The 25,061-nt window shown below is 37.8% G+C and overlaps 1 protein-coding gene across 2 annotated transcripts in view; it reads left to right on the top strand.

Moving 5' to 3' along the window:
• Positions 1-7,874: 7,874 nt before the first annotated feature.
• The window catches only part of TLCD4 (TLC domain containing 4), a 39,060-nt gene continuing 21,873 nt past the window's right edge, over positions 7,875-25,061 (top strand). Inside the window, exons 1-2 of one of the 2 annotated variants that reach the window (XM_026700126.2) lie at positions 7,875-8,580; positions 23,125-23,290. In XM_026700126.2, the coding sequence (XP_026555911.1) occupies positions 23,136-23,290 (155 nt within the window). In that variant the 5' untranslated portion in view covers positions 7,875-8,580; positions 23,125-23,135. Of the gene's footprint in view, positions 8,581-8,668; positions 9,184-23,124; positions 23,291-25,061 lie in introns of those variants that run through there. The other variant, XM_087930190.1, reaches the window with a different exon arrangement.

Here is a 25,061-nt window from a genome sequence, read left to right as displayed (position 1 = left end):
ACTCACATCAAGGCACACATCTCCTTGCCTGGCCTCTCATGACTGTGGGGATGTTGCAACAGTCATAAGTGTGAAAAATGGTCATAAGTCACTTTTTTCAGTGCCATTGTAATTTTAAATGGTCACTCCACACAAACAAAGTACCAGCAAAGGTGGGGGAAAAAACTCCCGAGAAGTTCCTAAGACAGGAAGTCTAGTCCTGCCAAGAATGTAATAAGGGTTAACGGAGAGGCAGTTTCTGTAAGGAACACCAGAATGTTTCCTTCCTGCCTTCCTTACAGGATTAGGCCAGTAGTTTCTTCTAATAAACTGCTTAGAATGTTAATAACCAGTTCTAGCGAATAGGTGCAAATTGGTAGATCCCCTGGTTGTAATCAATCCCACTTTAGTCCTGAAAGCTGGCTGGGTGACTTTGAGCCAGTCACTCTCTCTCAGCACAACCAATCTCACAGGGCTATTGTTCTGGGGAAATAGGAGGAAGGAGTAGTATGTGTGTTCACTGCCTTGAACTACTTATAAAAGTAATAAAAGTAGAATTAAACCGATCTAATAAATAAATATAAATTTAAAAATTCTGCCTCTCCTTAGTAAGTGATGTAAACAGCCATGAATTATATATCCATTTCTGGTTCATGTACATTGTTTTCTGCTGAGAAGTGATTGATAATCCATAAAAATGTTCAGAAATTGAGGGTTTTATGTAGCAGAAGCATTATTTTATTTTATGGAATTATAGGCTCTTCCAACCTGTACGGTTTTGGAGGCTTACAGTATAGAATAGTAAAAACAATATAAACAGAATATATAATCAGCAAAAAAAAGTCTGGGGAAAAACAACAATCAAATCATCCAGATACCCCACAAAGGATCTACAGCACATTCTAATGCAGGGCCTAGTTTTAAGGGCTTGCTCATATAAGGCCAAGATAGGGATCATAAAAATCTTGGAGCCATGACAGGAAAAAAATAAAATCTGCCTCTAAGGTTAATTGATGGGACCTGGAGCATGTCAACTCAAAAGAAGTAAAAGAAGATAGATATCCCCTCAAATATTTCCAAACGTTTCCTTTTCAGTTTGTAATTAAATAAATCAAACCCATTATTATTACACATACAGTAGAAAGAATCAGGTATTTTGATGAAAGGTTGTAAATTATCGTAAAACAGGTCTATGACAAAGTTATAGTTTGGTTCATGATATTATCTAATTACCCCTCCAATGGCTTTAGGGAAATGCAATGCAGGTATTTGGGCAGCGGTATGGGAATGGAACAATCTGAGGCCTTGGTTTACATTTTGGAACAAAATTTTTTAAGACCTTGATATTTCTTTTTTCTCCCCTCCAGGAAGCTTGTATGGAATTACTACCTTATTTTTCTTACTGCTTTATTTTCCTTCTACCTTGAAGCAGAGGCAGTGTGTGTCCCTGATGTTTTCTGGAATATTGTGGTAATAAAGAATCTTGTTGGGAATGTAAACCATGATCCTTGTAGATTGTCTAGACTAGAGATCTAAGCCAAGAGCAATCTGAACAGGTATGGTTACTTTAATATTAAAACATTCAAATGCAATTATAGGATGAAGGAGCTCAGGAAGAAACTGAAACCTTCAAGCACTGATAGAAAGATGCAGTTGTTAAGTCTGCCTACTGAGAAGCAAGGAAGGCAAACCCAGGATACTGACATTGGAGTTAAAATAATCCAATAGAGTTTGTGGCCAAAGGGGGTTTCTACTAAATTCTAGTATTGCAGTTCTAAAAATAGAGTATTTATTTGTTAAATCCTTCCTTCCTTCTTTCCTTCCTTCCAGAAATGTTTAAGGCTATCCAACTCATAATTTATGAATCGAGATGGCAAACATCTGTAAAAATCAAAAACAACCCAACTGGATAAAAAAATAATACAAAGCTAAATTAACAAACTGTATTCATATATAAACCACTTTCAAATACATTGCCAAGAAAATTGCAGGGAGTAATTCAGGTAGTTGCCAGGACACAAAACTGACTTGAAGGCACAAACAAATAAATCCACACCCAAAAGCATAACTGAAGTTGTGAGTAACAAATTTGTGTTCTCTCGACTGGAGAGGAAGAGCTACCATCTTGGCTACCATCTTAATAAAAAGACAAATCTTAATTTCCTCAGTTCTATAAAAGCACAAAGGGTTGCCTGGACCCTGCGGGACTAAGAAGAACTCATTTTAGAGGATGGGCGATTGAGCAGATTCTTTAATATATGTAGTAATATTTGTGCAATTCACTGGGATAGTAAAACAAAATATAATTTCCATTAACTGACATAAAAGCAGCCTGATTACAACGTGCAAGCGAAGGTTTCTCTAGCATGTTGATTGTGTCTCTCTGTTTTTCCCATCAGAGATATCCAGCACAAATTCTACTCATTATAATAATGGTATAAAAGCTTCAGAAAGCTTCCTATTTGTAGAATCCTAGAATCTACCAGTTGAAATCAAAGGCAATTAATTGTTTTAATTAAACCATTTGGATGACCCAAAAATGCTTTTAGTTCCAGAGGTGGAGTCCTTTTACATTGTGAACCATTACTGTTCTTCATATCAGCAATTCGGGGGAAAATAATAATTTTGTTTCTGTTAATGTTATACAGTTGGAAATCAGAAATCCTTGTTAACGTGACTCAATATTTCCCCATTGATACATTCCCAGGTTGAAGGATATGTTCCTGTTCTTGAGGAAAAAAATGTCACTGATGTTGGAAAATATGAGACTCTAACAGGACTACCTTTCTATATCTGAGATTTCTTCCTCTTTCCTGGCACTTGTAATGTAAAAAGCCACAGGATTCCCTACCTCCATGTGTGGATTTTTAAATGTGATTCTGAGCAACCAAGTCAGGAAAATGCACAGATCCAGTATGGTGATATATGTCATGAGTAAAGTTCACTGTAGTTCTCACATAGTGAGTGAAAAGTAAGGTAAAAGCAAGTTTGATGATAGCAAAAAGAGATGGAAAGATACAAAAGAGAATGCCAAAGAGCCGTTTACACAGCATGGGAAGGAAAAAAAAGTTTCGGGAGGGTTTGAACACTGTTTCCAGAGAGAGGCCTTTTCTTGAATCACAGCATTTACTGAAATCATTTTGGCTATGGCTTCTTAACTTTTTTCAATTAATATTATTGATCATAAGTTCTTAGATGTCTTGTAAGTTTGTCTAAGTGGTTCAAGTTCTACCTGTTGGATGAAGCTTGACAGGATATCTGCTGATTATAATTATACAACCGATGCTGCTTTGCTAGGGGTGGTGCGGTGACTCAGCAGTTAAAATGCTTGGCTTGTTTGCTGGAAAGCCAGCAGTCCAAGTTCAAGACCCAAGCTCAAGTGACAGGGGGAGCTCCCGTCCTCATCTCACCTCTTGCCAACCTAGAAGTTTGAAAGCATGCAAACGCAAGTAGATAAATAGGTACCACTATGATGGGAAGACAACAATGTTCTGTGATGTCATAGTAGCCACATGATCGTGGAAGTGTCTCTGAACAGCATTGGCTCAATGGCCTTGAAACAGAGATGAGTATCAACCCCTACAGTCGGCAACAACTATCTGAGTAAAATCTGCAGGGACTCCTTTATTGGTTTTTTAATGCTACTTTGCCATCACTGGTGAAATTTAACATTTTCAGGGCAGCTTGAGTAAGATTCAGTAATAATAATCCACATTTTAATTCAGTAAAATAAATATACATGTAATGACAAACCATTACCTTATTTATCATGCTACATAAATAACCTTCACATTAGAATTCACTCATATGCAGGTGTATAAAATACTTCCTGATATTTATAACTCTGCCATGCTCTTTTTTTTTTAACCCCACTAGTGGTTTAAAGACTGTCTACTTATTGACTATATATGGGAATTGATCTGTCTTTGACTAAAACAGTAAATTTATTTTGGTACCCTGCAATATTGTGGGTAGCAAATTAAGATATCAATTACTAAGTTAGCCAAAATGCAGTCTTGCTTGAATAAATATAACCAAAGTTGCAATGTTAGAAAATTGAATAGAATATGAAGTTTTTACGAATGTAAGAAAACAGCTATATAAGAAAAAAAAATTCTGAAAAGAATTAAAAAGGGCAGAAGCCTTCATTGTACTACGTGGATAGAGTAATTTAAAAAGCTTTTAAAAAAAAATAAAGGAACATTGGCTTTTCAGGCTACTCATAAGCACCGATTTAGTGCTCTTTCATAAAAATGCTAAACTCATGTTTAAAAATAATTCTTTAAAAAAAAGCTGACATCAAGAGTCAATTGTAAGTGAAATGAGGGGTTTCTCCCCATGTTACTTTGCTAGTGCTGTTTCCTGCTGTTTTAGAGCCAGAAAGTTGTATTTAAATGTAACCCCCAAAGGGCTGGATGCAGTTGAGTTGGCTGTCTTCAATCCTTTGGAGTCTCCAATCCTTTGGAGCCACCTCTAGGTTATTTGTGCTCTGGTGGGAAAAAGCTGATTCCTCCTTATTTCTGTTGCTATCTCTTTGAGCTCCGGCAGCCTGGACATCTGTTGATTGGACATGGGCCTTTTTCTCCCAGCTGTCAGGTATGAAGAATCAGGACCACACATTAAGTTCCAGTTAAGGTGATTGATTGACAAGAATCTAGTCAACTAACAATCATCACTACACTGGTGCTAGATTAGAGTCAATGGAATTCAGAAGGGGTCGGGCTTGAGACCATTGTGGGAACCTTACAATTCTAAGCTGATTACTCTCTTGACTCTGCCCCTGGCTTTACCTACTTTACCTACTCTACCCTACTGGCTATCCACCTACCGTACCCACTCTGCCCTACAACTCAATCTACACAGGTCTCCAGTCCCATCAGTAGTTCCATGTAGTAGGAGATCTGAGAAGTACCTGGTTGAAAGAACTGTTCTTAATTTCAGATAAAAATAGAATAGTCCTAGAAACAAAGCCCAGAGAATAGGGATCAGAGGGCGCACTCATAGCAGTCTGAAAGGAGCAGCAGAACTGGACAGTTTCCAGTCCTTGAGCTGATTATCAACTGTATCACTGCTGAAGCATTATAAATCCATGGCCAACACTGTGTAAGGAGAAGACGGAAAACATTACGAATACTTTGAGCTGGAATAGTGGAAGGCTGCCTTCATGATCAAGTAGGGATAAAAGAAACACAATGTCTTGAGGATACATGGCATTAAAAGATAAAGACACTTCAATATATTACGACAGCTAGAACTGCTGGTACAAATGGATAGACCAAAGATAGATTTCACATTAAAAGGCAAAAGAAGATATGATAGAATTGTAGTAGTGATATACAGATATATGTAAGGAGTAATTGTATATATGGCATAAAATAAGGATAAAAAGGAGGTCTCACAAACTGTTGAAGATGAAAATGTATTTAATTGTTTCCTATCTTTTTCTTTCTATTCTTTTTTTTCTTGTTTTCTTTTTCTCTCTTGCATTTATGTATGTGTTGTTGGTCTATTTTGATTGTAAAATCAATAAAGTGTATTTTTTTTTAAAAAAAGGAAGGCCCAGTGGGACATTTTCATGCCACTTTAGGAAACATGAGGATGAGTTATTAGTAGAGACCAAGGTTAATTTGTTTCCACCACCAAATTGAGCATGAATTCAAGTTGTTAATAATAGGATTAAAATTAATTTGTGTTTTCACTCCACAGTTGAAAAGAACAAATCCTTTAAGTTTTTCATATAGTTGACCACTGTGAAAAAATGCTATACTAAATCCAGTTTGACTGTTACACGATTAGATTCACTTTAGTGACTTCCAACATTATATTTAATTTCATAGATACCTATAGTACCAATCAAAATCTAGCATCTAATTAAGATTTATGTTAGTGGTGGAGCTCAGATCTTTGTTGGAATATTTCGACCACCTAAATACACAGTCCCAAGTATGCTTAAAGTTGCTTTTAGATAAGATTTTATTGTGGAATATCCTGCCTCATTCCCAAACATGGTTGCAATCTTCCAGTGCATTTTCACCATGACTGTTGCTTCTTTTACCAGAAAAGGTTAAAAGAAAAAACAGTTGCAGAATGTCTTTTGCAATATTTGTTTTGGAAACATCTATAATCCATTCATTTTCCATTAAGTTCTACAACTTTTTCTGCTGCCTTAAACCAAGATTAGCAGTCATTGGCCTGTTCATTATATGGAACTGACTCAGCAATTTATAATTTTTCCAGATGGACAGTCCCATCTCATATTTGAAGGTTATCCTGGAAGTCATAAGTGGGTGACACAGTTAGGAAAAAATAATTTCATTTAAAGTTAATGATACATTAAATACAGTTGATATGATTATTCTCAAGCCAATCATTTATTAATTTCTATCAGTTGCTACTCTGACTGTTACAATTTGGTGACAACTTTTTCATTGAAAGGTTTGGGAGCCACATATGGACTTGTCCTTCAGTTGTACAGGTATACAGTTATACAGTGGGTAAGTTTGTTTTGGCACAGAGCAAGTTTGTACATGTTAAACCACTCACCTCATATTATTTTCTAAACATGATCTGTGGCTCTTCTAAGATAAAGCAGATTATTTGTTAGAATGACTGCCGGACAACAAACTAAGCCTTAGAAAAACCTGTCTATGATTGAAATTGGAAGTGGAAGAGGTAAATATGGCAGCCGGTGTATGTTTTTATTATCTATCCAAAGTCAAGTATCAATACAGGTCTTAGGGTATTGTGTGAACTCAGCTATTAAGGCTTATTTAATAAATCATAGGTAAAATTAAAGGTGCTCCAAGCAGTATGTTCTACAAATCCTCTTTTGAGCTGGGATATTGAAACTTTTCAGATTCTGGATCCACTATTAGTGCAAAGAAACATTTGGGGACTTAGTTCTTCATTTCTTATAGATAATAATGCTGCTGCTGCAGCTTATAAGTTCCCCAACTGCTCAGCCCTATTGTGCTTTGCTTGATTTGGGCTTAACCACTATGGCTTGTAAACCAATTTATGGCTGAACATGAAGAAAACAAGTCACATTCTCATTTTATTGTGTCCCACACTGTGAAAATAAACTGACATTGGGGAATAATCATATAATGTTTTGAGCTTCTTGGAGGGAAGATGGGAGGGAAATATAATTACAGTAGGACTTATTCCCACAAGCACTGAGGCCAGAGTGCTCAAATAAAAGTGCACATAGATTTGTTTTCTTGTCCTGAGTGTTTTGCCGTTTTTTTGTACTTTTTTGTCATGCAATTTATTTATTTGGCAAGGTTATGCAGCTGCCCATTCCACAAACAAACAAAAATTAAAGAACATCAACTCATACAACAAAATAACAAAAAATAACAAGCCAAAATCATGCAAAAATAGTTTTTTTAAAAAAAAATCTTTAAAAAGCACTATATTGAAGGAGAACATAAAGAAGGATATAAAAGATTATTCTTTTGATAGTGAAATGTGTGTATTAAAAGAAATGAAAAATGTCAGATCATAGGTTCATCTGTCGGTCACTCACTCGTATTTGTCAAGCAGGAAGCCTCATCTTGGGTACATTAAAACCACATTAAAACTACAGGAAGCTAGAGGGTTTAGCAAGATGGGTTAGCAAAGTATTTGTAATAATCCAGCTACTCTAACCCAACAATAAGGGAGGGGGAAGCTGGAATTCTAAGTAACCAATGAAATGCTGACACGTTATATTTCTGTGGTTTGCACCTTCTGAAATGTATATATGCCAGTGTAAAATCTATAGGAGATTGTTCAGATGTTGCTTTGGTTCAATTGCTCTGCACCTATAAAACTCTGCGCAAATAAAACTATTTCTCATTCCAAGGTCCGAGTCTTGTAATTTCCTGCAACAATGTGAATGAACGGACCCATGTCCCCTGCCCTGAGCGCTTTAATAGAGGAGCAGCCTTGTAAATAGAGTTACATTTTTTAAAAAAACAGGTTAAATAAAAATGAAAGAAAAGATAAGCTTTGCCTAACTTTGCACAGAATCCGCCTGACTCTAACCTAGAGATAAGAAAGAGAAGGAAAAAAACAAAAACAAAACCACAATAGGCGTGTTTTTTTTGCAAGGCCTGTGGAAAATCTCCAGCCTCGCCTTCCCACGAGGGACCTGCCGAAAGAAAGGCATCCTCCTCGCTCTGGCAGGTGTCCACGAGGGGACCCTTCCACGCCTTTGCTAGGAGAGCGGCGGCCGATTTGTTCCTCCGCCACGGTGCCTTCTCCCTCCACGCCGTTCGGGGGGCCGACCAAGCGGCCTTTGGGCGAAGATATGGCCCGACAGCCGTGGGGAGGGGAGGAGTGGTGGTCATCGCGGTGACCGGCCTGCCCGCCGCCTCCGGGAAGCCAAGCGGCGGCCAGCACCGCCTCGGCTCCTTTAAGGCTGGGGCAGGCGAAACGCGATCCCGCAGTAACCGCGGGCTTCTGCCGCCGCTGCAGGAGCCGCCGTTTAACAGCCGCCTAGCCATAGAAGCGAAGCCCACGCGTGGGCGGCCGGGCTGGCGTCGGGATTTCTCCCGGCTGCAGGAGCTCGCCGGCAAGGATGGGCGGGGAAGCCGGGCGATGGCGCTGAGCTCGCAGGTGAGCGAGGTGGTGGCGGCCAGGGGGGTGGGGGTGGGGGAAACGGGTTGGGGCGGGTGAGCTGTGAGCGGGAAAAGGAAGGCTCTTAGGCCCGTTGGCGGCGGCTGAAGGGATGCCCCGCTCCCTCCAGGGGCTCGGCTCAGCTCAGCCAGGTTGAGCAAAAGGCCACCGGGCATACCCAAGGCGGGGAAAGGGGTGGTGGTGAAATAGGGTCAGGAGCTGGACGGAGTTCCCGTGGAGGTGAGGGATCTGAAGCTGAAATAAGCCCAAAGGAAGGAAGGTGCCTCGATTTTCAATCCGGGTAGTGAGGAATCTCTAAACGGGAGCGGGTGGAAGGCTTGAAAAACCGAAACCTGCCGGCTGCCCAGCCTATATTCACCCCCCCCTCCACACCCCACAACCCTTCCAAGCCATCCTTCGTGGGTTGGGGGCAGCAAAAGGAATAATGTTCCATTGCTGATGGCTTAATGGTTAATTTGGACAAATGCTGTTGCAAGTGGAAAAAAAGGAGTTAGGCTCCCGAATGGGACTTGAGTTCCAGTGCTGGGATTGCATTCCAGTTCCTGGCCTATTATCTTTTCCCACCGACCTTAATTCCAAAGGGTTTGTGATTTTTTTTCCTTCCTCTGATTATCCTTTCAGGAATGACATGCCTTGTTTTATTGAAAAAATGGAATTGAAGATAGGGAAGAGGGTACTTATGTGATGGTGGAAGGCGACTCTGAAATGCTGCCTGTTCCAAAGAGCTGATGAAAGGAATGAACAGGAGAAGGAATGCTACTGAATTTAATTTTTAAAAAAAAAGAAAAAAAGGGGGGGCAGGGAGACAGTCTTAATTGAAAATGTTAATATTATGTCTAGATGAGCTACTTTGAATAGTATCCCTGCTTTGCTGCAGTTCCTATCATGTCAGGAAAGTTCTGCATTCTTTTAATATTTGCTCTGAATATTTTATAATTCATATGTTGATAATACATGTGTTGATAATTCATGTTCATTATCTAGGTCGATGTAAAAGAAATAACTGCCAACATAGTTGTTTACAATATAGAAAATGTTTCCTTGATGTTATTACTCAAACAATGGACTACTTTCTAATTACCATACCATGGCTTTACTTTTGTTAAACAATCTAATTATCTTTCTGAGAGATGAGGTTGGGTTACTTTCATGTTGGGAAATACTTGATTATTGATGTAACTGAGCCTTTCTTGTTGGTTTGCATTCCGATTTGATATTTGTCTTTGAAGCTGCGTTTTCCCAGCTTTATATTTTGTTTGAGTCAAAGAACCAAAATCTATTTCTGAGACTTTATTATTGAAACATATTGCAGACAGGATAGAGCTGCGGTACAAGCAATTTGTATCTTTGTTAGTACGATCCCATTCGTGTTTACTGAGCATTAAGCCTTGCAAAGAGGTTGAGCCTGCGTAAGATTGGAACCTATGTATTTTGTGACTTAAAGAATATAAAATAAATGAGAAATCACTGAGAAATTATGAACAGTTTCTTTGACAGCGGCTTATACTTGCTCTTTCTGGGATATCTTTAGGGATCTGAGGTAATTGTATTCAGTCAATGTCAGCAAAGTTAGAGCCAGTACTGGCAGAGTGAAGTAACGCAGGTGAGAAGGGAGGCAACCAAACCACAGGATGTAAGCTTCTTTCTCCATTGGGTGGCAGAGCTGTGAATGTTCACATGGTCTTTCCCTGAGGCCTATTAGCTAAGTTCAGTGGGAGATGCTATCTTATCTCTCTACTATTAAGTTGATGCAGTTAATGGTTCAGTTGGTATCTATATGAAGTGAAGAAAAGGCAACATGCTTAATCTGATGCCAGGTTCCAGGCCACTGGGCTGTCTCTCTCTGCCCTGGTCATAAGACCTTTAGAAGCCCAGGCTTTCAACTGCTGGTGCTTAATACCAGAGCAGTCTGTAATAACACCACCCTCATCTGTGACTGACATGGCGTGTATTGGCAAGACCTGACTGGATCCATAAAAAGAGGGGTTTCCCCTTTTGGAAATGTACCCAGTCAGGTTTCAGGCAAGGCATCAGTTGAGAACTTTGGACGGGATGGTGACTGTCATTTGGGAGTTCTGAAGAGCTTTGTGTCCTGCTGCTCCACAAGTTGCTGTATTTGAGACCTTGTTCATTAAGTTGCATTCTAGGGATCAGTTGAGGTTGTCGCTAGTATACCGGCCTTCCCCTTGAAAAGTTACCTTCCTGCTTGAGCTACTTGGCATCATTTCTGGGATGGCAGTGGAATTTTCTAGTCTTATGGTCATGGGTGTCTTCAGTCTGTCTTCTCTGGGAGTAGGGTCTAAGACTGCTGTGGAGTTCATGGCTTCCATGAAAGCCATGGGTTTATCTCAGGTCATCTAGAGTCAACAGGGACCACTGGTGGTCTGCAAGAAAATTTTGGTGGTCCGCAGAGAAATGTCACCCCCAAAGCACCCCCCGCCCAAGCAATTAATCCAGGCTGCATGGGAAAACAAGGCTGTGCCACCCACGTGACCTATGGGAACACAAGGCTTGTGTTGCTTGCATTGCGAACAACATGAGGTAGTGAGGAGAGGAGGGAAAGGGCAGAGGGGGGGAACTTGCCCCACTCACCCACGCACCTGGCCTGGCCACTGGGCTGCTTCTATCCACTTCTTTCTTCTTCTGCTTTTGGCTGCACGCAAGGAAAGCAGCAAAAGTCTTTCTTTTTCTCCCCCAAACTCCACCAGAAATGAGTCTTTGGGACCCTGCAAGGCATCCTGCTTCAAGAGGCTACACCGGCACGACAAGTCTCACAAATACACATTGCTGGCGGAATTTGGAGGAGTGAAAGAAAAGCTGCTGCTGCTTTCCTTGCATGAAGCCAAAAGTCTTCCTCTCTTTCTCTCTTTCGCTCTCCCCCTGAGAACAGAGCTGGAGACGGTATTCTGAGATCCCAAATAAAGAATGATCAATCGGTGGAGGGCGGGGCTGGCGTCGCATGTGATCTTGGAGGTCTGTGATCACTGCCGATATCTTTGCTCCTGGACGGTCCTATCGGATCTAAACCGTCCTGAAGAGACGGTGAAAGGGAAGAGTGCATCCTGTTGATCCCAGGGATACCGCAAAGTCCCTGGTAGATCCAGGGGAAGCTCTTCTTGCCAGCGGCAAAGAGGCAGCCATTAAAACTGCTGAAGTTGGGACAGCTCCAAAACGGAAGAGAGCAGAAAGAGAGAATGTGTCGGTTTGGTGAGAACTTTTTTTTAATTCTAAGATCTGAAAGGACACCCTAAGGAAAAGAAAGAATCTGTAAAAGTTTTGACAGAAGTGATTAAGCTGCGATTTTAAACAGGAATGTCAAAGTAATGTTTTGTTTTTTCTCATTGCTGGATTTTCTATATACGATCTTGTATTTTGAAACTGGACTGTTTTTTTCGTTCCTATCTATTTTTTTCTTCTCCTTTTCGATTTTGTAATATTTTAGGCTAGAGGCTCCCTTTAGTTAATTCATTTTTTTAAAACATCTTTTTTAAAAAAATTAATTCTCATTATATCCTGCTCGGAAAAGGAGGGGGAAAGTGAGAGCAAAGAAACTTTGTAACACTGCCAACTAGAGGCTTGAAAGTATTCTTTTCCCTGGGACCAGACAAAGCTGAGAAGGAAAGAACTGAGGCTCTTTTTCAAGGACATTGCTATTTTATAAGATAGAGGGAAGAGCATGAGCGAATATTATTGCAGGTGCTCTTCTGGGTTTCTATCAACAGCTGGAGTCTGGTGTTGAAATGTAGGGGGAAAAAGGTGATAAGTTTTTGGAGAAGAGAGCTATAATAAGAGCCTTGGATAATTAAATAATGTGCAGTGTGCCCTTTTTACTTTTCCTAAGTTGTGCTATCCCTCCTCACCAGCTTTATTGTATTTTTTTAATCTTTTTTTTTGTAATAACTATTTGGGTTTTTGGCTTTGTTGGAGCTTGTCTTTGTTTTTCTTTTCTTTTTTTTTTTGGAAGTCCAATCTCTACGTTTGCTTTTTATTTTAAAGGAAAAGCCTTAAAAGCCTTTTTTTTTCCTTTCCTGGTATTTTTGTTTTTTCATCTACCTTTTTGGTTTATTCTTATGCACTTTTTTCTATTTGAGACCTTTCAATTGGATTAAGGTGTTGAAGAACCTGAAGAATTTTTTCTTTTTCTTTTTTTTCTTTTTAAGCTTTTTTTCTTTATCCTATTATTGATTGGATTAAGGTATACAAGAACCTGAAGAAATTTTGTCCTCTCTTTCCCCCCCCCTTTTTTATTATTATTATTCGGCTTCTTTTTTTTAGTATTTTTATTTTGAACTATAATTGGTTACTTCACAATTGGATTAAGGTTTAGAAGAACCTAAAGATTTTGAATTGCTTAAAATGAGTAGGAAATTTACAGCTCCTAGTTCTTCAACTTCTACTTCTTCCTCTCCACCATCTGGAGGACAACGTTCAATACAGACAATGTTAAAGCAAGAAAAAGAACAAGAAAAAGTGACTCTGCAGATGATTATGCAAGGAATTCAAAATATTCAAGCAAGATCAGAATATTGAAACGAGAATCGAGAACATCGAACAAAAAACAGAGAACATTGAACAAAGAACTGAGAACATTGAACAAAAAATAGGAAAAACCGATGAAAAAGTGGAGAACATCCAACAAATGATGTTGAAGTATGATGAAAGATTCCAAAAGATTGAAGAAGAAGATAAAGAGACAAGAAGATTGGAGATATTGATAATAGATTAACGGTGGTTGAACAAGATAAAAGTGGTATGTTGAGATGGGAGATGGATAGATCAGAATTCTATCTTAGATTCCAAAATGTAGAGGAAGAAAAAGGACAAAACCTAGCTGAGATTTAATGATAGAAATATTGGCTGAAGCTTTGGAAATAACTCAAGAGAAGATGATGGATGGAATAGATGAGGTTTATCGAGTTTTCACAAGATATGCAATGAGAAATAGCTTACCAAGAGAAGGTCACATTAGATTTACAAAGAAAGCCATTAAAACGCAAATATTGCAAATGGCAAAAGAGAAAATATTGAAATACAAAGACAAGGAGATTGTGGTCTTGAAACAAATATCCAGAAGAGTGAGAGAGATGAGAAGAGAATACCGATTCCTGACTAAAATGCTACTTTAAAAAGAGGTGAATTATAGATGGCTGATTCCAGAAGGTTTAATGTTCGCATGGCAAGAACAGAGACACAGAATTGACTCAGTTGAGAAAGCGGAACTTTTTTATACAGAATTTTTTGGAAGGAAAGAGGAAGAGGCAGAAAAAGAGTTCTCATTAATTGAATTCTAAGAGGACTGCCAAATGGCGATCGAAAAAGAAGGCGCAGTAGGTGGAAAGGTGGAAGCCAAAGAACAACGTGAATTATGATCTACTAGAGCTGCTAAACTTAACTATAAAATATAACCATGGAAGAGAAAAAAATGATTACAATTAATATAAATGGACTTAACTCAGCCGTTAAAAGAAGGAAAACCTTTCATAAATTGGAGAAATTATAATTTGATATAATCTGTCTACAAAAAGTACATATTAATAAACAATATGAACAATTGTTGGTACAGCCAAAATTAGGGAAAATATTTACTTCCTTGACCCAATGTAAGAAAAGAGGAGTGGTTTTATATATTAAAGAGACCACCCCAGCAAAATTAATCTATACTGATGATGATGGAAGAATACTAATGGTGGAAATAATGGACAATATGAAAATACTTCTGATTGCAATATATGCTCCGAATGACAAACAAGAATTCTACAAAAAACTACCTATGAAAATAATTGAACTGGACTATGCTAATATAGTTATGATGATGAAGTTAACTGAAGCACTCAAGAAGCAAAATAATGAAAAAGCACCAGGCCCAGATGGACTTCCGGCAGAATTTTATAAAACATTACAAGAATCATTGAATCTTCCATTGCTAGAAGTTATGAATGAAGTTATGTTAAAGAAGAAGATACCCAAATCATGGTCACAAGCCTATATTACACTTATTCCCAAAGAGGAGGCCGACCCATTACAAATTAAGAATTATAGACCCATTTCTTTACTAAATGCAGATTACAAAATCTTTGCTTCAATATTGGCAGAAAGACTTAAAAATATTTAAATAATTTTATCCATCCTCATCAAAATGGATTTCTGCCAAAGAGACAAATTAAAGACAATATGAGAGTAATTTTGGACACCTTGGAATACTACGAGGCACATCCTGAAAAACAAATGACTCTGATATTTCTAGATGCACAGAAGGTATTTGATAATGTGAATTGGCGATTCATGTTATTACTGTTGGAACAGATGGGTTTTGCTAGAAAATTTATCCAAGCAATAGAAGCTATCTACTATAAGCAAATGGCAAAGGTAATGATAGAGGGAGAACTGACAGACTCTATTGATATAAGAAAAGGAACAAGACAAGGGTGCCCACTATCACCTTTGTTGTTTGTGTTATGGCCGTTTGAGTAACCACACCCAACTGCAGTTTTGCATTTTCTTAAAGTTACAGTTTTAAAATGTTTATCCTGGTTTATATATTTCTAACCCAAATAGCTGTTAGGTGACTCATATTCCTAACAAACGTCAACAGCATATAAAGAAAATTTGTATAAGATGTTTTACAGGTGGCATTTCCCCCCAACAAGAATAGCAAGAATAAATCTGAAAAATACTGGACTAAAATCCACATGTGGTTGGAAAAAATGACGAAAAAACATATAGACTTGAAACCAGAGATATTTTTATTGGGAATTTTACCTGAAATATATAGTAAAGACTTGAAATACCTGATTGTAAATGTATTAACAGCGGCTAGGATTGTATTTGCTAAAAACTGGAAAAATGAGGAAATACCATCACAGGAGGAAATCATTAAGAAAATATTGGAATGTGCTGAAATGAGTAGATTGACATTTGAAATTAGAGAACCAGAGGATAAGCAATTTTATAAAATTTGGGATCTTTTCTTTCAATGGTTAGACAACAAAGTACAGTAATGAAATATTTAGATTTTTAGAAAATAATAAATATATAAAGATATACTTCTTATAACTACAAAAAGATTTTAGGATAGATTTGGGATGATAATATGAACTGTTATAAAATAAATTAAGTAAATTATGCTTATCTTGTAAAACATGAATGAATAAAAGTATAATCAAATGATTGATTAATAATGATACCAAGGTATTTAATTGTTGATTGACAATATGAGATTATATGTAATTGTAATTGAAGATTACAAAATGGAAGCACAAAACAATTTGTAAACCAACTGGCACACTGTATGTACACCTATGGAAGATAGCTTGATGTTTTTATGTTTTGTTTGTTTATGTTTGTTTTTAAAAAACCAATAAAATTTATAGATATATATATAAAGAATGATCGATCGGTAGGAAAACAGGATGGGGAATTTTCCTGCAGACTTTTGGGGGGATTTTCCCAGGGTCTCTGGTCCGCAGGATTTAAAATTATGAGTTTGGTGGTCCCTGAGGTCCAAAAGGTTAGCGACCCCTAATCTAGAGCAGTGATTGCACATTTGATCTGGTTTTCACAGCTGCCTGTGGTCTCCCTGTTATGGTCATATCATGCTTGAAAACCAGGGGATTTGCGGGGGGGGATATTATCCCTCCATTGGGAGGCAGGACCTATTTGATTGTTCAACATGGTGTGGAGCTGGATAGGTTTCAAAAAAACCGGGGTTGTTCCTGTTGGCTTGCTGCACAGTCTGAGCAAAGCCTTGATCACTACCCTCATAAGAGGGTGGCACAGACCTTGGATAGGATTGCATCCATGCAGCTCTCTTTTCTTGCAGATCCTATTATTTTCCATTGTTTATGGAAGAATTGAGGGAGATGAACTGGGTTAAGAGACGCCCGGAGTAATGCTGGAGGTCAGCGAAGAATGAACTCAATGAAACATAGGTTAGAGTAACTGTTAAGGCCTATCTTGTGATGGTAAGGACAGTGAAGCATCAGTACTTCTCTGCCCTTATTGCGTTCATGGATAGCTGCCCAGAAGTCCTGTTTAAGGTGACCAGAGCCCTATTAGATAGAGTGGACTGAGGTGTACCTATAGGATCTCTCAGAAAATTTTGCAGAGCATCTGTGATATAGGATGGGCTGTGCTCAGATTCTTTCTCAGACATTGGTATTGGCATAGGTCCTATGAAGGTACCTTGGATGTAGTCTAGCTCAGTGGTGCATTTCAAATTTTTTTTACCACCGGTTTGGTGGGCGTGGCTTGGGCATGCTTTTGCGCGCGTGCGCCAAATGCGCACTTTGTGCAGGCACAGAGGCTTTTGACTCATCTCCTGCAATCCTGCACTCTCCCTGTCACTTCAGCAGCTGACGCGCAGCAATCTGCTGTGCTGCACAAAGCAGCTGGGCTTCAAAAGCAGGACATAAAGGTTAGTATGGGAGCCCGGGCGGGCAGGTGGGCCCAAGAGAAGAGTGTTGGAGAGAATCGTTTTGGTCTCTGCTGCTCATCGGTGATACCGGCTTGGCCAAATCGGCTGAACCAGTAGAATACCCCCAGTGGTCTAGCTGTGTATCTGAGATGAATGAACCTTTGGACCTGAGAAAGTGGACAGGGTTATCATGGCTGTAAGTTCCACCAACTGCATATTAGAGCTATTCCCCTTCTGACTGGTGGTGAAGTAACTTATAGTTGTGGTTTGGGTGTTGTAAATTCTTTGAGGGAGTGATAATGGTTCCTCCACCTTTAAAGAGCTTTTGTTTAGGTCCCTCCTCAAAAAGCCATTGCTAAATCCAACTGTGCCGGACAGTTTTTATCTGTTGGCCAATCTTCCCTTTTTAGGAAAGATTGTTTAGAAAGTGGTCCTGCAGAGACGATCTGAATCCCTTTCAGTTGGATTTCAGGCATGGGCATGGGACTAAAAGAGCATTTTAGTTAATCTCTGGTGGAAGTGGAATTGAGATATTGCCTTCATCTGTGCCCTACTTGAACTCTTGGCAGCTTTCAATACCATCAACCATGGTATCCTGGATCAGCTCAGAGGAATAGGGTGAGTGGTACTGTTGTAATGACGAAGCAGTCGAGTTGTTTGATCATGAACAACTGAATCATGATGATCTTTATTGGAGTATAGTCTTGCATTTATACACATTTTTAGTTATCTTCCATCACTGGTTAACTTTGGTTATTGCTTAACTTTCGTTACTGTTTAGCACAGTAATCCATACAATTAATTATCTCTAGTTAAAGTCTAACATATGTTTACTTCCTCTCTCGAATTCTCCTTTAGATTAGTGACTTTGTTTACCTGAGTTGTATTTGCTTGGAAACATTCTTTATCTGAAGTTTGCCATCCGAGATTAGAACATTCCTGCAATTACAATTCTAAAGGTACAGTGTTCTGCTGGTTTGCCTCCTTCCTTCAGGGTTGATTCCAGGCTGGTTTTGATTGGAGAGGAAAGGTCCTACTTCAGCCCCTCCTATGTGAGGTGCCATAGTGCTTCCACTCCTCTTTAACAGCTACATGAGGCCATTGACTGAGCTCATTCATTGCCATAGAGTGAGGAATAATCACTGTGCTGGTGTTCAGTTATATATATCCCTGGTGAATTAAGCAATGCTGGGAATGGATGTTTGGAGGCTGTGATAGGGAACAAGAGGCTTCAGCTGAATCCTGGTGAGACTGAGTGGCTCTGGATGGGGGCTCACTGTTCCAGAAGGTACTGAATAGACAGACCCATTGCGTTATCTGACAGTCCTAGAATTTGGACTCCTGTTCGATGAGCAGGTGGTAATTGTGTCTAGGTTGTCCTTTGTACATCTTCATCTTGTGTGCCAGTTGTGTCCTCTCCTGGATTGGTAGGCCCTTCTTACAGTCACTCTTGCCTAGTCATTTCCAGTTTCAACTGCTGAAATGTGCTCTTGTGGGACTGCCCTTGAAGAGCATTTGGAAACTTCCATTGGTACAGAATGGGCAGTTACGTGCGTTCGTAGAACAGTGCATGTTACACCCCTGCTCTGCGAGCTGCATTGGTTGTAAGTTTCCTTCTGGGTCCAATTTAAGGTGCTGGTTTTACCCTTTAAAACCCTTCATAATATGGGACCGGATTATCCCGTCCCTGGCTATGTCAGCCTGCTCCATTAGATCTGGTAGAGAAGGCATGCTGCGCAGGTACTATCAGCTAAGGACCTACATTGGGTGGGTCCCGGGAGATGTGCTTTCTTTGCTGTTATCTCTGCCTTATTGAGCATTCTTTTTCTGAGATTAGATCAGTTACAACCCTTTTAACATTTTGGAAATCTCTCAATGCCTGGTTATGTTACTAGGCCCAGGGCTGCCAGAGAACCAGAGGCATGCTTCGATGACTCCATTGCTGATGTGAACCATTCTTATACTCCCTTTGCCTAGGGTTTGATTATTTATTTTTATCTTAATATTTAAATTGGATTTTTATACATTATATATATTTATTGTTTTATATTTGTTGTTACACTGCCCAGAGTTGCTTTTCATAAGACAATACATATTTGGTTAATAAATACATTAAATAAATAAATAAATGGATGTTGTGACTAAAAGAGCCTTTGCACAATTTCAGGTTGTGTACTAGTTGCTCTCCTTCCTGGATCAGTAGGCTCACACATAGTCATCTTCTGTATGGATTACCATAATGTGCTCTGTATGGGGCTGCCCTTGAAGAGCATCTGGAAGTTTCAGGAAGCATTTGGAACTTTCAAAAGTTTTTGTTTTGGTGCAAAATGCTTTGACACAGGCAGTTATGTGCGCACCTAGACCAATGCACATTACACCCTTGTTTTGTGAACTGTGTACCGTCCAGACAGTTTAGAGTTAATGGGATTTGGATAGTTAGGCAGCAATTGTAAGCTGTTCCCTTAAGGGAATGCATCATGGTAAATGTAGTTAAGGTATCCTGGGAAATGTAGTCCATATCACGTGACCATATCTGTGATCCTGATTGGTCACTAAATTGACCCTCGATGGGTAGGAGGAGTTTTCCTCACTCTTGGCTGAACTCATGGACTTGTGGTAACTGTTCTATTTCTATTGCCACGAGATAAAAGAGAAAAAGGATAGAAGATAATCATCTTTTTACCTACAAGACAGATGTGCAAAGGATTGGTCACTAAAGAAGAACTTTGTCACAAATGTGAGTTATGAGGATACCCAATGAACCAATAAAAGTACTTTGTTATGGATGTTTTGTGGAGTTTATCTGCATCTGTACAGAAGACAAATCTACCACTGTGCAGAATACAGAACAAACTGCATTGGCTAACAATTTTTGATTCAGGAGATGATGACCGATAAAGTCCTACATGGTATCCAGAAATGTACTTTTTGTTCTTGGAGGAAAGTAGGCCTAAGGAATCTTAACCAGTAGCACTTTGCTCAGATCAATACAACTTTGAACACAGTCTTCTGGGCTCACAGATCCTGCTGATCCAAGCCATATGAGATTAAATGCTCGTGCAGAGTTAGCATATACGGCAATTTTGATAAGTCTGTTACTACATTTAGCTAATTAATACAGTTAACCAGCTTCAGCTTTTGTTTCCGCAAAGGGAGGTGGACTTAGAAGTGTTGATGAATCTGATCACAGTTGGTTTTTTTTATAAATTTTATTTGAGTTTTCACAAAGAGAAAAAAAAATACAAATAAAACATCTTTTTTGAAAGCAGCATAATCCCGGGTTACATTTCTTCGTACAGACACTAATTCAGGTTCATGCTCATTTTTATATTCTATTCCATATCTTATTGCTATTTTACATTTTCTGCATAGCTTCTCCCCTCTTTTAATTTTCTCAATTTTATTTTAATTATCTCATCTCAATTCAAATCATTGTATTTATATTTTTGTCTGTCCTGTTTCAATTATCTATTATCTTTTCTCATTAAACAAAATTTCTCCTGTAGTTACTGATTGGAGTATGACGCCTTTATATCTTTTCCCTAAAGTTGTAACATTCAATATAATACATAACTTCCATTCGGATTCTGCTTGGTACATTTTTAAAATACACACTGTATTCTTAAAAAAAAGAAAAAAATTATAGATGTATATAATTAAAACAACATTCCATTCCAATTCATTTCTATCATTAATATTAATATTCATTAAAGTCTTAACATCTTTTACTTTTCAATTAAATACCATACTTCTATGGGAACAATTATAAACTTTCCATAGTTAATTCCCTCCCCTCTTCACTTATATTTTATAAAACATTGTCTAATTAAAATGTTCCCATTCCTTCCTAATTCATTTTTCTCATTTATTTTATTTCACTAAATTACACTAACTATTTTATCCCTCATTTTAATCATATGTTGTTTCCAATTTTCTAAAGTTATTTCTATTACTAATATAACAATACAATCTTATGAACCTTTACAGAATCCCTTTTTCAGTTAGATTTTCACCCATTATGTCTAAATAGGTCCTGTTTCTCTATATCTTGCTCCGGTCCTTTGTAACTTCTTTTCCTTTCCTTCTTCCCTCTCTTCTTCTCTCTCCCCTTTTTACCCCCTTGTCTCTCTACCTCTATTTCTCTCTTCTGTATTCCCCTTTTCTGTTGCTTTCCAGTATTATACTTATTTTTCAAATTATTTTTCTTTTCTTTGGTTGTTTTTTTAAGTCTTAAATTCTCCATTCTCTTTCCCCCTTTCCTTTTTCTTCCCCAGATAGAATTACTTGTTCATTAAAGATGGCTTCTTCTTTGTCCCTGTCTTCTTGTTTTGCAGTCTTTTCTTGTTGTTTCTCATAGTTCCAAATCTCCATTTCTAAGAATTGAAAAACGAAGCCAAAAGAACCCTTCCCTTCTTGTGCATCTTCTTTGTACTTTTTAAGTTCCATTTTCAATTCATCCAGAAGTAATGCCATTGTATAAATTTTTAAACAACCACCCGATTAATTTTAGTCATTCAAATATAATAACCAAAAATCCAAAAATCACTGAATAATCCAAATACACGCAAGCTGTTTCTTTTTTGCTCTTTTTTTCACTTTCTCTTCCTGGGGTTACTATTTAGTTGCAAAGTTTCAGTTAAAATGTATCTTTTAAAAGTCTTGTTGAAGTTTTACTGTAGATTTTTTTTAATTCCAAGCAGTCTCCTCCCTCTTTCCAGATCCTGCCCTTATTCTTTTTCTCTCCCTTCCTGCTTATGAAAAAGAAAGTTTTTAATGTCCAAAAATCTTTATTATCCCCTTGGCATTTTGTTTTATTTTCAGCTTAATTGCCTATTGATGTCAAAGTGGATTTTTCCAATTTCTTATTTAAGTCTCTTAGTTGTCGGTATAGGAAAGGAGAGAGAAGAAAAAAAAAAGCCAAACCTTTCCCTTTTCACTTTCCTTCGCTGCTTCCGACTCTTCTTTGGGAGCAATGTTATTTTTTGTAAGTTTAAATTCCAGGGTACCTTGGTTGTGGTTTTACAATTTAACTCGGTCAGCCAAAACTTTTACTTCTTATCTTCCTCCTGCACGTTCTTTTCCAGTCGAGTTCTTCTTTGTGGTGGCAATTTCTGACCACCGCTGCTACTGCCTTCGGGAAAGGGAGTAATGGCCAGCTGAGGAGGAGAGATGCGGCTCTCCTCGACTCTGCTGGTGGTCTCCCCCCTCCACCACCTCTACAGGGTGGCTTAGCCCTGAAACCAGCCGGCTCAGGGAGCTCCAGCGGCAAGCCCAGACAGAAACCACGCACGATCGCAGATTTCTATCTGTCGCCAAAGCCCTTCAAACCGGAAGTCCCAATCTGATTACAGTTTTGATACTTCAGCAACAGAGTGGTCAATGTCTGGAATACTCTACCTGACTCTGTGGTTTCTTCCCCAAACCCCAAAAACTTTAACCTTAGACTGTCTACTATTGATCTCCCCCTTTCCTAAGAGATCTGTAGGGGGCATGCATAAGCGCACCAACGTGCCTACTGTCCCTGTCCTATTGTTTCTTTTATTTTTCTTATATGTACTCATTTCATGTATTCATAACTATGTATATACTTATACTTATTATTTTGTAAGCAATTGACAAATCTAAATAAATAAATAAATAAAACATATGTTTCCTATGAAATAATATTTTAAAACTTTCATAAGAGTACAAGAAAATATTTTTCATACAGTTCCATCGAGATGAATTTAGAACCCCTTTTATTTAGGAACATTCCATTACATATAGGTAAGGTTGAATCATTGTCATATTACATCATGTCTGTCATGATATAGTAGATGTTTCATTAATTTTCTTCTGATATTGTAAATTTAGACTAATTTTTACTGATGGGTTGGAATATGTAAAGTATTACTTTTGCAATCTATAGAATATGTGCAATAAATAATGAGTGCAGCCAGCTTCACAATTTATCATATAGGCGGAACATGGCCAGCAGCAAATACACACTTCTGTGCCCATTGTCAAGAATTGTAGTCTTAATGTAAACTATTGTTGATTTTACAAGTAGAAGTATTATTTGGCCACGTGCCTGAACTGAGGAACTGTGTTTGAAATTGTGTTTTTAACAGGCAGAAGAAAGATGACTACCTTTAATAAACTCAATCTGGGCATCGCTGTGGGCAGTTTTGCTATATTTCAACTTAGCTATCATGTGCTGAGTTCTTGGCTATCTTCACGCCTAACATCTGGTTTTAATAATCTTGACCAAAAGAAGAAAATTGAATGGAACACAAGGTACAGTTTTTAAACAACATTATACAATTGTATATAAATATTTTAAAGTTTGAAATGTTTAGATTATTAGCTGTAGTGTGTTCAAACAATATCTGGATTGTTTAGGGGATTTCCTTTAAAAAAAATGTAGTTGGGATTTGTGTTAAATAGTCTTTAATGCAAAATTGTCCTTGGGTAATTTATGTAAAAGTTATCTATTTATTAAAATAGAGATAAATTGAATGAATACCTGTTAATCTTTCATTATTTTTACTGATCATTTTTTTAAAATGAATAAAAATGGTTAAATGGTAATGTATAATATTCAGAGTACATTGTTTTGTAAAAAATAGCAATCTTAATATAAATTATGTCTTAATCTAAGTTCAAAGTACATTCTATCTAGGATATTCATAAAATACGATACCCTGTTTAACTTCGTGAACCAGTCACAACATACTAATTATTTTTTAACATGATTAATGTATCACCTATTCTATAAATTCATGAAACAATGTGTACTCTATGCTCTGTAGAAGTTCCTTGCATGTAGTGTTGATTACATGTTATCTAACATTTATTTATTTGTTTGTTTGATTGGTTGATTTTTGTCCCATCTTTATCATTGCCACATCAAATGGTGAACATGCATAATGCTCCTTCTCCTTCCTCTTTTTTCCCCGTAACAACAAATATCTTGTTGACTAAATGCAGAACTTACTCAGAAAATATTATTTAGTATGTTGGTATCAATGTAGAATATATGAGGCATGCAGATTCATTTCAAATGGTTTCAAGTTCAATACTTTATGAAATGCTAAACAAATAATTTCAAGGAAATGCTCAAAAGTGCCCAGTTCAGGTTGTTGCACAGAATAAAATAAAACTTTATTGATTTAGTTGTTTGACCATATCTAAAAATATAAAACTAATACAAATATACAGGTGGACACAAAGAAAACAAGAAGATACGTTCACAGTAAGTCATCACTTCAACAGTTAAACCAAATTGATCTAAATATTCCGTCTCCTCCAAAATGGCCTTTGAAATAAAGAGGGCAGTGATATGCAGGTTAGTTCCTTGCAAAAAGCAAGGCAGCTTCTCCCAGGTGCCGCAGTTTTTTTTTTTTTTTTTAGTTTTTAAACAAGAATCTAAGCAATCTTTTCTGCAAAGTACAGTTTGAGGAGATCCTTGAGGAGGTCTCTGAGCTTGCTTGTTTTCTTGCAAATGTTTCATTTCCCTAACTAGGTAACATCATCAATGCTAATAAGGAGTGCTGTTTGCTGTCAGTTTATATTCTGTTTCTTGCCTACCTATGTTGAGCCATACAAGCGGTAAAATATTTTGCCAACTGGCAGGCTGATTTATGTTGAACCAGCCATTTCAAAGACTTGACATACCTACATTTCACAATGTTTCATGCCTGATCAAAAGGAAATGTTTTGCACATCCCTATTGTGCAAGCATTTAATAGAGCACAAAAGGACAATTCCTCACTTAAAGGAGTTTATAGTCTAAATTTGGCTAATGATTTATTGCTGCATATGCTGTATTTCTTTTATTGGAGAACGATTACATTTGTTTGTGAAATTTATTTCAAAAAATAATAGCCTGTGCATCTGAGAGAATATAGGAATGCTCTGCATTTTTCTCTCTGACTTGGAATGAAGTCAAATGAATAGATACGGGGAGACTTGTTTTTCCTCAGACATTTTTTATTTTATTCAGACAGACCACATGGCAAACTATAAAGTTTTTATATTACATTAGATTTTACAATGATTGTTTCTA

This window comes from Pseudonaja textilis, chromosome 3 (genome assembly GCF_049901715.1).
Source record: "Pseudonaja textilis isolate UNSWEBS1 chromosome 3, rPseTex1.2, whole genome shotgun sequence".
In the NCBI taxonomy this organism is placed as follows: Eukaryota; Metazoa; Chordata; class Lepidosauria; order Squamata; family Elapidae; genus Pseudonaja; species Pseudonaja textilis.
The sequence above is the reverse complement of the archived record's forward strand: the minus strand, read 5'-3'. Positions and strand labels throughout refer to the sequence as shown.